At 40.6% G+C, this 12,796-nt stretch overlaps 1 protein-coding gene across 1 annotated transcript in view; it reads right to left on the bottom strand.

Moving 5' to 3' along the window:
* Window positions 1–12,796, bottom strand: part of LOC103923061 (gamma-aminobutyric acid receptor subunit gamma-3) — a gene marked incomplete at its 5' end in the record, with an annotated part of 165,353 nt that overhangs the window by 43,055 nt on the left and 109,502 nt on the right. Inside the window, one exon of the mRNA XM_009331309.1 lies at window positions 10,752–10,889. Coding sequence (XP_009329584.1) covers window positions 10,752–10,889 — 138 coding nt within the window. The remainder of the gene's footprint in view (window positions 1–10,751; window positions 10,890–12,796) is intronic.

Here is a 12,796-nt window from a genome sequence, read left to right on the forward strand (position 1 = left end):
ACCACTCTTTCAGGAAAGACATTTTTCCTCACATCCAATCTAAACCTCCCCTGGTGCAACTTGAGACCATTTCCTCTCGTCCTATCACTTGTTACTTGGGAGAAGAGACCGACACCCACCTCGCTACAACCTCCTTTCAGGTAGTTGTAGGGAGCGATGAGGTCTCCCCTCAGCCTCCTTTTCTCCAGGCTAAACAACCCCAGTTCCCTCAGCCGCTTCTCATAAGACTTGTTCTCCAGACCCTTCACTAGCCTCGTTGCCCTTCTCTGGACACGCTCTGACACCTCAACGTCCTTCTTGTAGTGAGGGGCCCAAAACTGAACACAGTATTCAAGGTGCGGCCTCACCAGTGCTGAGTACAGGGGCACGATCACTTCCCTAAACTTGCTAAACACTTATTCTTGTACTGTACCATTTCCTTAGCTATCTGACAGCATAGCTCATACTTGCCAGACTCTCTGGCAGGTAATGGTAAGACACATATTGGCTTCAGTAGGCGGTGGATAAATCCAGCATCAGGCAACTAATCATAGAAGAGATTTTGGTTCTTGAGAGTGTAATTAGGAAGCAGAAGGTGTTGACTGAAATGGAGTTGTTGTTATTATGAACAAGACCTGAATGTTGTGAATATTAGCTGCAGAAAAGGATCCTAGAGGCAAAAAGCCTCTATGACCGCATGGAAGAGATTTGGAAACGTGACCCCAATGTGAAAGAGTAAAGGCTAAATTTAGAGAGATCGTGCTAGCACGTAACTAATCTGTGCTTCACTTTTTCTAAGGTATGGCAAATTAAAATCTAAAAAGACACTTAGCACTTTCTGCGACATGTGAATCGTCGTCCCATTCTGTATCTTAAAATTCTCATTAAGATTGTAGATTCAGCAGTGAATAAAATATCCTGTGCAATACTGTGAGTTTTAAATTAAGTACAATTGCTTTGTAGCAACCCTGAGCAAAGGCCAAACCTTCACAGTTTGCGCTAATATAAAACTTTTGTTTGAGCCAACCATAAACCACCAATACAGTGGTGTAATGACACAGAAGTAGGAACAAAAGCCAGAGGTGCTGGAATAGCAAGGCTTGAAAGTTGTTCTCAGCTGTATAAATGCAAAGAGGCTCACAGTTCTTATATAATATGTCTTCCACCCCCATTGCAGTGATATTAATACCAGAAATTGTATCATCAGTCTGCATTGTAGGTCAGAAAATCTCGAGATATGTTTTGCAATTTGAGTCAAAATACTCTGTCTACACTGTGTACCTTTTTAGAAGTAAATACAATTTATGAATCCAATTCTGCTTTGTATCTTGTATATGAAAGACACTTGTAAAGCCATTCTGACTGTAGTCACAGTGTCTCTTCTGTGGAAATACTTCCCTCTCTCCCTACTGCTTCACAGACAGCATGCTACTTACTGCCTTTACAAACGTAGTCCAATAGACCATGGGTTGTACCTCTAAGGGCCTGAGTATCATGCACATGGCAGTGCAACTTCTCGCCTGGCAATCCCTGGCCACACAATCATGTCCACAGACCCAATTTTGCCATGGCTCGCTGCAGCAAGTCGGGGAGCTGGGCATCTCAGAATGAATCCATGAAAAGCCAGCAGTTTACCACGGTGTCATCTAAGCTGGGCAGGAAAAAGTGCAGATGAGGAGAAGTGGCTGCTAGGAAGGCCTCTGTTGCTGTGAAGAATTCACAACTCTGTTCTTTTAAAGTAAGGAACTAAAATCTTTTTCCTAGCAAAACATGGAAGCAACAGCCGCCTTCTGCTTTTTACCTTGTGGCCTACTGGTTAAAGCAGCAGGACATGTGAGACCAAAGCCTCTACCTCTCAAATGAGTGACTTGGCTAGCCTTCATGCTAAATTCTGAGATGGGTTCACCTAGTTCTTGGTATTGCTATTAAATATTCAATCACTCTTTCAAGCTCAGAGGAGAGCTCAGGTCAACAACCCCAAGCTCCAGGTTATGGCCACTGCAGAACAGATTCAACCCTGTCATCCTCCTGTCCCAGTGAATTATCCTGGAATGGAAACTGATGTAGCTCCAGCAGAAGGGAGCAGGAGATCAGGACTCCATGTACAAAGAGGAGCGACAATACAACATTGCCAATGTATGAGTGAATGAGGACACTAATTCAAGAACCTCTTAAACTTAGACACATACAAAACTTCTAAAACATAGAACTATCAGATAAAAACCTCAGCTGAAGAAAAACCTAATGGAAAAAGACTGTGTGTTTTTTTTCCATACAATATGAAAATCTTTAAAAAGGACAACTTGACAACTGGATATTTTTTTAGGGAAAAATCACTTCCCTCTGAAATTTTCCCTTAAGAAAAAAATGTGGGTGAAGACCTGCCTCCGAGTCTTCCACTGTCTAATTTTTTAAAGACTGTGTGTTTTTTTTCCATACAATATGAAAATCTTTAAAAAGGACAACTTGACAACTTGATATTTTTTAGGGAAAAATCACTTCCTTCTGAAATTTTCCCTTAAGAAAAAGATGCGGGTGAAGACCTGCCTCCGAGTCTTCCACTGTCTAATTTTTTTTTACTTTTGCTTTTACCGCAAAGTAAAGATACTTTATTTCTAATCTCTCTCGCCATTTGCAGCAGTAAGGGCCTATACAAAGGACAATAAGCATTTGTCTCCACAAGGCAAAGCATAAGAATGAAACCAATTACATATGCAGTTCTGCTGAACTTACAAAATATGGAGAGGAATAATAACCTCTCCACTCTTGTTCTAAACATCTTTTGTACTATTCGTAAACGAAGAAGAAAGGTGTTTTTAGAGCATGTTATATTTAATCCACTGGTATATATTAATAAGCTGAGCTTTCTCTAGTTTCTGGTGACTGAATAGTTACTCACATTAAATAGCCAGTTTCAGGCTTCTGCATTTCAGGCTCTGTTCCCAGGCCAGCATCAGGGAAAAGCTCCATTAACTGCAGTAGGCTATTGATCAAGTTATAAATCATTCTTTTCAGAAGCTGTCTTACTATGAGCTTTGTGAGACATTTTTGTAACAAGATGGGCAAGTGCTGGATTTGCAGGGCAATATAAAAGTTATGATTCCCATAAGTGTCAGTCAAACTTGTAACCAACAGAGGAAAACACTTTAATAGAATAGAAGTATTATTAGTAATCTATTTAATTATTACATTTCTAACCTGAGTGGCTAGCGACAAAATTATCAGAATGTATTCTATGAAGTTTATAATATCAGTGCAAGATGAATTGCTGTTAAAAATAAAAATTGAAATTTATTTTAGAGAAACTATGGCTGATTCAAAATATTTATTCTGATTGATTATCATTTGTCATGTGAATATCTTTTAAAAGTCAATACAGCCACTGTTGATTGTCTGTGCTAAGCTAGGATTTGATTTATTGCAAATACTGTATCAGAGAGAAAAACTCTGTCAACAAAAAGATTATTGCTAAATCTTCTTATAATCAGGCTAGTTTTATGTTTTCAAAAAAATTGGTGTTTACTGTCAGAAAAGAAGTCCTACAATATTCCCTCATTCCAGAGATGATTGCAGTGGCAAGGACTTTCAGTATTATTCTGTTCCTCTGAAAGGAGCCAAAGAATGATAACCAATTCAAATCCAGGCTGTGCATTTGGTGCTGCACATGAAGTAATTTTAAGCTGTATAAACATTCTGGATTTAAAGGTGTATTGGAGTCATATTTCACAATGAACTATGAAAAATGAACAGAGAAAAAGTTAGAGAGTGAATTCGTTATGTATGCCATAGGTCACTTCTGTGGGTCAGTACTAGGCATTATTTTCAAGTACTAAGTAGTGTTTTCAGCCTATTTGAAGTCTTAAATGGGATTTTATGTTCTTGCGCCGGGTCTGATGGATTTTGTTAAGGACAAAGTTATGGAGAAAGCTGCAGATAAAGAAAAGGTGAGTGAAAACTAGGTTGCAAGTGCTAGTACGGTGTGCATGTCTGCCTGTGTGAAGGCAGCAAGCAGAGGTATCTTCAGCACTGGAACTGAGGGTTGGGCAAGAAGGGCTTCGAAGGGTGCATTCCTGGTACCTGCTAGTTTGGCAATACTGGAGCTGCTGGGGATCAGGGCCCATGGGGGCAGAAGATGCACAAGAACTCTGAGAAGTTGTATGTGTTTGTGTAGGTAAGGTGAGAAAGCAGAAAGGAGTGTGATGGGGGCAGCAGATTCTGGTGAAGGGTGGCCTCTGGCATCAACTGTCCCTGTATGGTTCTGTCTACTACCTATAAAAATAAACTTATATTCAGCTTCAAGATCCAACACAGGATTTTAGCTTGATTCCTAACTTCTTAGGATTTCCTTCTAAATGACAGAAACAGATTTTTGAAAGCCCAAACCTGATTTAATGAACCTTGGGAACAAAAGCACGCACAGTGTGTATGTTTGCAAGGTCTAAAATTCAGACCACAAATTTTGAGAACCCAGGGACATCTATGGGGATAATTACATCTACCTGATACAAAGGAAGACCCAATGACCATGAGAATGGGTTGTCTCTGGAAGTGTCTAAAGGCCAGGGGAGGTGTGTAGGATCTGAAGAGCCAGAGAGCAGAGCAATGGAGAATTCTCCCACCAAAACCATTTTCTGTTCTACCTCTTTGGGGAGTGTTAGACTTTTTCTACACACAAGTGCTGGACACACAGAAGATATAGTCTGGCATCAGGGGAAAGCAGGCTCTGAGATGCTGGAATCCAGCTGCCATTCCACTCGTGCCAGGTTAAAAAAAAGAAAAAAAAAGGCAAATTCTCTTTCTCCCCTTCTGCACTCACATTAGGAGTCAGGCAGGACAGGATAAGGGGAGGAGGGGACAGTATTTGGAAGAGGAGTGGACACTGTCTGGAATCATGGGAAACCAGAGTAGATGTCTGCTGAGGGCTGTAAACCAAAGCTTAACCATTAAAGCAATTGACATTATGTGGTACCCTGGCTGAAAGAGGCAAAGCTCCTGCAATGAATGTCAGGTAGGTAAAAATAGGCACTGTTTTCAAACGATGCGATGCATTTATCTGAGTCTCCACTTGTCTGCTTCAGGATGCCATCTGATTAAAGACAGTCTGTGCAGCACAGCCAGATGAGGTAGTGTCTGCTGGATCCCACTGAATTTGGTATTTAAGGAAAAAAAAAACAAAATTCACATTTGTCTTGGGAAGAACACATGGATGACAAGGACTCTCTGATGTGTCATCAGGACTCAGTGGGACATTAAAAAATGTCAATGACTTCAAAAATGAAAAGAGCTTCATGAATATTCATTAAATAAATGTCTTCAGATCAGTTAGCTGGTACAGGAGAGGGTGTGACTGAATCTGATCATTAAAAACAAACATGCACGGACACAACCACATTCAGCAACTATGGCATCTCATGCATTTTTTTCCACTCATTGTCAGGGCCGTGAGTGCACCAACAGGCTCCAGTTGGTGGTGCCCTCAGCAGCCTGTGACCATCCTTCTCTGCCAGCCCCTTGCAACCCCTTCCGCAAGCTGAGGGGCTTAGCTGCCTGCTGTCAACCCTGGCCTTGCCTTGCCAACCCGATGTCTGGGCTGGGTGGTGGTCCTGCCCCGTCAACAGGGACCTATGGGGTGATGGCTGGACTGCTGGCTGAACCCTGTACCGCCACTGGGCTGCTTGACTCATCATGTGTGGGTACTCGTCGTGGGCCCCCTGTGCCTACAGCTAAGTGATCTGGGAGCATTTAACAGCAAAAAGTAAGAGAAGTGCAGATTTTGAAATGGTTTCTAAAGTCAGATGGTTTTTGCTCACCTAGTAGAAGAGCTAGGCACATGAGCATCTTTTCCTCTGGATAAATCTCTGGGAGTGTTTTGGTCTTCTGACAAAGTCAAGGAGTATTGACTAATGCCTGTCTCCGCCTGATCCATCCCTTGACCTGATGAGGGCTCCCCCAGTGAAATTTGGCCTCCCTATAAAAACATGTCTATTCCTCCCTTCTTCTGCCAATAGCTATTTATGTAGGTCTTTGCATCTTCTTAAAAGACAAGCTTTCTTATTTTTGTTCTAGGGTAGGTTTTTACTAGCCATTTGCTGAGTCCCCTGCAACAGAGTATGTACTTTAAATTGTGGTGTTATTAGCATTGTCTCAAAGAGCTTTATCTGAATCTGTGACAACAGGTGTTAACCTTGCTTTGCAGCCCTGTGATATAGGGCTGAAAGCATCATCTAAGCTGAGGTACTTGATGAAACAGCAATTTCAAAATATAAGCACAATTTAGACGTTGTATGACAGGCAGACTCCACTGTCACCCGTCCATTGTACATATGCAAAGGTGTACCTTTTTATGGCGGTAGTTATGGCTATTTATTGGGTTTGCTAACGATGCTTGGGGGTTATTCAGAATGTATGAAATGGTATTTTCTGTCTGGTTCTGTATATTTCATTTGTAATGATCAGCTATTAAAGTTTTTAAATAGGGCACTTTTATGGTGTTTTCTATTTCTGATGGATTATCTTGAACTTATTTATGCAAAGGCTCCTTTGGACTGCAAAAATCTCTCAGGCTGAAGGCATCTGAGGAAGAACACAAATAGGACTTGTACGATGCAAAGAAGTTTGCAAGTAAATGAAAATTAGATTCAGTAGCTACAAGGTCTTTGTGTTTATCTAGCAATGTAAAAAAATTGAGTGGTTTAAAAAGAATGAATAGGCTTTCCCTGGGGGAGATGTCAGCAGAAAAGTGCAAGCAACACTACAGCTCACTCCATGAGCTTTACTCCTTCATAATTCTCTTTTGGGTTTTTTTGTTTGTTTGTTTGCTTGTTTTCCCCCAAGTGTACTTGGAAAGGCTGGGACTCGGAAACCTGAAGTTTACTGCAAACACACACAGAGTGCTTCTAAGGATGATGTTCTTCTTCTTTCTCTCTCCTGTTTTCCTGACCACCCTTCGGCTGGCTGATTTGCAGTTTTAAAATTTGAGAATTTTCTCCTTACATGCCATTCCTCCTCTTTTCATAGCTCAGTGCGAGGCGGCTTAGTATTCCCTCTACTTTAAGTATCTTTGTCAGCCTTACTTGACATTGTAGCAAGAAAAGTGCTCTTGCTATACTATCTGAGTATCTTGCCAGATGGCAACAAGGGAATTCTTCAGTACTTGTGAATTAGTTTGATATCACCTGACAGTGAGAGCTTACTTATGGTGTAAGGTAAAGGTTCATGACCACGGCACCGGCACAGTGATTTCTGCTGTGTATTCCATGTAATCACCATATGCAGTAGATATTTATCTGGTTGTGTTTGTATCTTAGCATGAAATTAAAAAAAATCCTCAAGAAAAAGCTGAACACCTCTTCCAGATGGCAATTAAAACTTTCTCTGGCTGCCAGATTATTGTAAAAGAGGATAGTCTTCTTGCAAGAGTAAAGCACCCCACTGTGGCAATGCTTTAAGCTATTGCTGGTTCAAGGCAAGAGATACAACATTTCTCTTCTTGCTTAGATTTCAGAAATACAGTCTTCGTGACAGTTGGCTTCCTACTTGTGTACCTCTGAAATTGCCCTAGGTTAACATAAATGTTATTTAGACGTCTGAAAAAGGTTTGGGAAGACTGAAAGAATATCAAATAGCAGAACTCTGCTGAGTACTAAATCTACTCATTTTGTGGTGAAAATGACTACCAAGAAAGGGCTTACACAAATGCTGGAAGAACAGCAGTGCGTTGCCATGTGGTCAGTGTGACCTCTCTTCATTATAGCCAGAACACTGCTGAAAAGGAGCGAAAAAAGGCGTCCCTGAACTGGCCACAGGTAGGTAACGCTGCAGCAGCTCTCATAATATATATCATGAACACACAATTTAGTGGGAAGTAATAGAGTCATAAGCCAGCAGAAAGGTGTAAGTCAGAAGCAGAAAAAGATGTTAGGGTTTGGAATCCATCTCCTGCTAGTAGAGGACTGCTCCCTGCAGTACCTTTTCTCATAGTTTGCCTAGTCTGCTTTTAAATGACCTGTGTAATAGTAGTTTCCACAATTTCCCTTGGGAGGAAGAGATGATGTTTATACCTCTCTTTGTCAGGAAGCTGCTGTTGGTAACCCGCCTGCTTCCCTTTTCCTAACTCCATCTCATTACTCTGAATGATTCCCTGCACAGCACTCTGAATAACGCTGCTCTTCCTTTCTGTCCTGAGCCTGCAAAGGGATGGTGGCTGGTGGGGCCTTTATGGCTCCTGCATGGCTCAGAGGGGACACACACAGTCCCAGAGGCTAGTCGGGGGAGCAGCCCAAAATCGAGGGGGTCCTATACCCATAGCGTCCCAGGGGCAGCCCCAGCGGAGTCTCCCTCTTCGGGCAGCTTTAGTGTAAACATGCAACAGATCTTCCATGACAGAACCTGGCATCTCTTTTTTGACCGCCTGTAACCCCTGTGGCATGGCTGTAAAGGAGATGGGATACCTGTAGGCAGGAGCTGCTGTCTCTCTTCACCAGAGATTGTCCACGCAGTAGGAAACAGCAGCTTTGGGGGTTCCCTAATTCTCAAACTTTTTTGATAGGGCTACTTGCCTTCAGTAAACAGGCATGTACCACAGCACAGCTGCCTCTCTATCCTACTTGTTCATATATACTTACATACTCACAGCAGGTAGTCACAAAATTATCTTAAATTTTGTCTCTGAGACATACTGCACAATCCCAGATGGGTTGTGTCCTCCCTCCCTCCCTCCCTCCCTCCCTCTTGGGGATCTTTGCTCTATAGCATAGGGCATACTCAAGGTTTTCCAACGTACCAGTTAGTTTTCCCACGTCCTGGCCCTGGGTTTGCTCCTGACAGTAAATACTGTCAATGTTCAGTAAATCTGGCCTTGAAAGTACCTTAAGCGATAGTGGAAATACAGCCAGAGAGTCTATTCTATGCAAATTCAGGTCCATGTGCAAACTCAGTGTTTTATTTTTCACATCTTTCACATATTTGTTGAATGAGAGCCCCTTTTTAGCCATCTGCTGGCCAGAATATGTGGGCCATATGCACAACTCGTTTTTCTACCTAAAAACACAGCTGACAATCTCACCCATACATTTTACATTGTTTCTTCCAAGTTAGTTTCCACAACCTCCTGAGAGGGTTGTTTTGGGGTTTGTTTCTTTTTTAGTGTTTGAATAAAGTCCAGTTTGCCAACAACTTTCTGCTACTGTGATGCCTTTGGGAGAATAGAAATGTCATGATGGCTCCAGTAGGTTCAGTTCAACACTGCTATTGGGTTTTGCACTCATAAACATGGGTGGGCAGAAGCAGCAATAGTAGTAAGAACTTGATAAGAACTGGGCACATACTAAAAAAAGCATAGGAAATCTATTTTTTCTTGCTCCACATTAACCATTTACTCACTTGAATGAGACCTCTATAAAAATGGCTTTGTCCTGTGCAAAGAAGAGTTTAATAGATCTCTTTATCAAGTTACTGTCAACATCTCAATATGGCTGGCTCGGTAATTCTTCTTGCACACGTACTTAGCAGTTCTTGATGCAAACTCAGAATGGCATCACTCCATTTATGAGCAAAGCAGAAAGAGCAGGGCTTTCTCTCCTATTCATACCATTCCTTCCAATGAGCTCCATGCCTGCATACACAGATACTTCAATGTTTGCTCTTTGGTACTTGACTGTTATCCACCAACTCCTGGTTCAACTTATGGCTGACTCACACGAGGAATTTGCATTCCTGAGAAACTTACAGACTACAAGGATTTGTATCCATAACAGAAGAGAACTTTTACGTGTGCGTGGTTTGCAACATTTTGCTCTGCTAAACTACCAGCCCAAAATATTCACTAGAGCTTTAGTGACTCTTCATTACAAAAATTGCTATCCAGTCCTGAGAATACATTACTGATGTTAGTGGGTGGGTCATGACCCAACAGCAGTAGTTTCACAGATTAATAATTTTTATTATTTCTATTGTTCACAGTGTTTCCAAAAGAATAACATAGTTCTGCTTACATTTTGAAAAAAATAAATCAGATTTTTCAAATATTCACCACCAGTTAAGCAGGAAGTTGCTTCTAGCAGGTTCTTTCTGCAGCTGGGAGAAGACTTACCGAATGGTAATCACAGAGCTTACTGCAGAGTCATGTATAAAGTTTAGATATTGTTTGAATTTCATGAGAATTTATCCAGTTCAAATAATGTATTCTATTTATACATCTTTTTTCCCTATGTTGATGTTATTATAAGAAACAGCAAGATTTCTGAAGAACTAAAATAGGCATCATTAGATTTTAATTACAATCAATTGGTAAGGTTGCTAGCAAAGGCCTTTATCAGCTGAGAAATAAAGAGTGTCTTTGAAATATTATGAAAAATACTAAACCCGTGGCTGAATGACTAACTACTGTTGACAGTGTCTAATTTCACTAACTCTACTATTGTGCTCAAAATCTTTTTCTTTAATTTATGGTGAAAATATACGTCTCAATGCAGAAATGGCTTAATAAACTTAGCTGAGAAACATATAGTAACTGCAAGTATATAACAAACAGTCATGTCAAGTTACCATTTATTCCTCGATTTGTGAAGTTACAAGAGTAGAGAAGTTATCAAAAATCTAGAAGAAGTCAATAGTTTTGAAGTCTGCACTTCAGAGGTTTTAATATGAACATTGGTTCATATTAAACATTGAACATTGAAATCAAATTGCACTCAAATGAAAGCAAACTTGGAACAAATATTTTGAGATAATTTGTTTTCCAAAACAAGCACTACCATTTGTATCATTCTTACCTGCAGAGGTTTTCACAATTTCTGAAGTATTTCTGAGACCCATAAAGTCAAACTGATAGAGTCTCCAAGACTTCTGGTCAGCAGCCTCCACTGAGTTTTTCCTCCATCTGTAAATCATTTCCTCTTTAGGGTAGCCATCTAGAAATTAAAAATATATATATGTATAAAAATATATTGCATTTCATAAAACAGGTACTGCAAAACAGTATCTGTTCACTGATTTAGAGGTATTTGGGAATACCTAAGTTTCTGAGCTGATGCTTTCTCAGTGAGTTTGGTGGTATAATTCAGCTAAGGAGTTGTATGGCACATAAAATAGAGTCATAATAGTGGCAAAACTATGATTTTTCACAATCGTTGTTTTTTTCTGATGGGAAAAATTCTGATTGGTTCTATCAGAATTAGACCTTTTCAGAGATGCAGTTGATTGTACTAATTTGAGGTCCAGACACAGAAGTATGCTGCTTTACATATGCTCTGAAGAAGCTGTGCAAACCGATAGAATGTAAAAAAAACTGGGGGGTGTCAGCATAGGATGTGAACAATTGAAAAAGACAATGTTTTAAAAGTGACAATAGTTCTAATGTAGTGTGTGCTACTGTACTTCTGAAATGAGCTCAATACAGTGCAAAAAAGCAAATTTTAAATTAGTATGGGATTTTAAAAGCGATTATGCCATCATATTACTTCTAAAGGTTGTGGTATTTAATGAGACATCACCTGGTCTTTACAGCTGAAATAGCTTCTGAAAGTCTTCCTTTATCAATTTAGCACTTAGTAGTCATAATTAATCCTCACGCCAATACTTAATTTCCTTTTTGTTAGAGAATGGTGTTTTCCAATAGAAGTCGAACAACAAATCTTCAACCAGCCCGAACCATAATAATAGACCATCTAGAAAACAACGCCCATGCTAGTTAAAACTAGATTGTTCTCTAATGCATAGTACAATAAATGCCTATTCGTCTAATAACTAATATAGTAGATGTAGATTACAAGGCAAATTAAAAGCCTAACAACAACAATAGCCAGTTAATATAACTGTCTCAGCTGTAATTGGATACAGATAAATATTGATATTTGCATTACAAAACAACTTCACTGGTCATGGTGCTATTTTCTCGATATTTTCCTCCTATAAGTGTCGTCTTCATCTTGTTTAAGGTTCCACCCTGCTGGGGCACTGCTGTAAGGTGTGCATGGTCTCATTTATCCCTCTCACTAACACAGCATGAAAAGTACCCACAGTCCCTCAGTTCTAATCTGTAGAAGATGACTATGTGTTAATTCAAAATGCCACGTTTGTATATTTCCCATCAACGTAAATAAAGAAATAACCCATGAAGGACCCATCTGAGTAACAAACACAAACCCTGCTGTTCTCCACGAGAACTCTTGCTGCCAAGCAGATCTCGCTGCCAATTCTGCTGTGGCAGTCTGTGAGATTGATCTAAAGGTTAAATTTTTTTGGCTGGCAGATTATGTCAGAGGATGCAGAGGTACAGTGAAAGAAGTCAAGCTTTGCAGGGCCCCCGAGCCTTAGCCCTGCATCTTCTGAAATCTTCTCGAGCCTTGCTCCTATTTGACTGAGCCCTCTGATCACATTTCTGACCGAATAATCTCTCCCTCTAACAGAAAGCCCTACACTTAATCATAGAATTATAGAATGATAGAATCATTAAGGTTGGAAAAGACCCTTAAGATCATCAAGTCCAACCGTTAATCTAACATTGCCAAGTGCACCACTAAACCATGTCCCTAAGTGCCATGTCTACACGTCTTTTAAATACCTCCAGGGATGGGGACTCAACCACTTCCCTGGGCAGCCTGTTCCAATGTTTAACTACTCTTTCAGGAAAGAAATTTTTCCTCATGTCCAATCTAAACCTCCCCTGGCGCAACTTGAGGCCATTTCCTCTTGTCCTATCGCCAGTTACTTGGGAGAAGAGACCAACACCCACCTCGCTACAGCCTCCTTTCAGGGAGTTGTAGAGAGCGATGAGGTCTCCCCTCAGCCTCCTTTTCTCCAGGCTAAACAACCCCAG

Source organism: Pygoscelis adeliae, unplaced genomic scaffold (assembly GCF_000699105.1).
Source record: "Pygoscelis adeliae isolate BGI_AS28 unplaced genomic scaffold, ASM69910v1 Scaffold149, whole genome shotgun sequence".
In the NCBI taxonomy this organism is placed as follows: Eukaryota; Metazoa; Chordata; class Aves; order Sphenisciformes; family Spheniscidae; genus Pygoscelis; species Pygoscelis adeliae.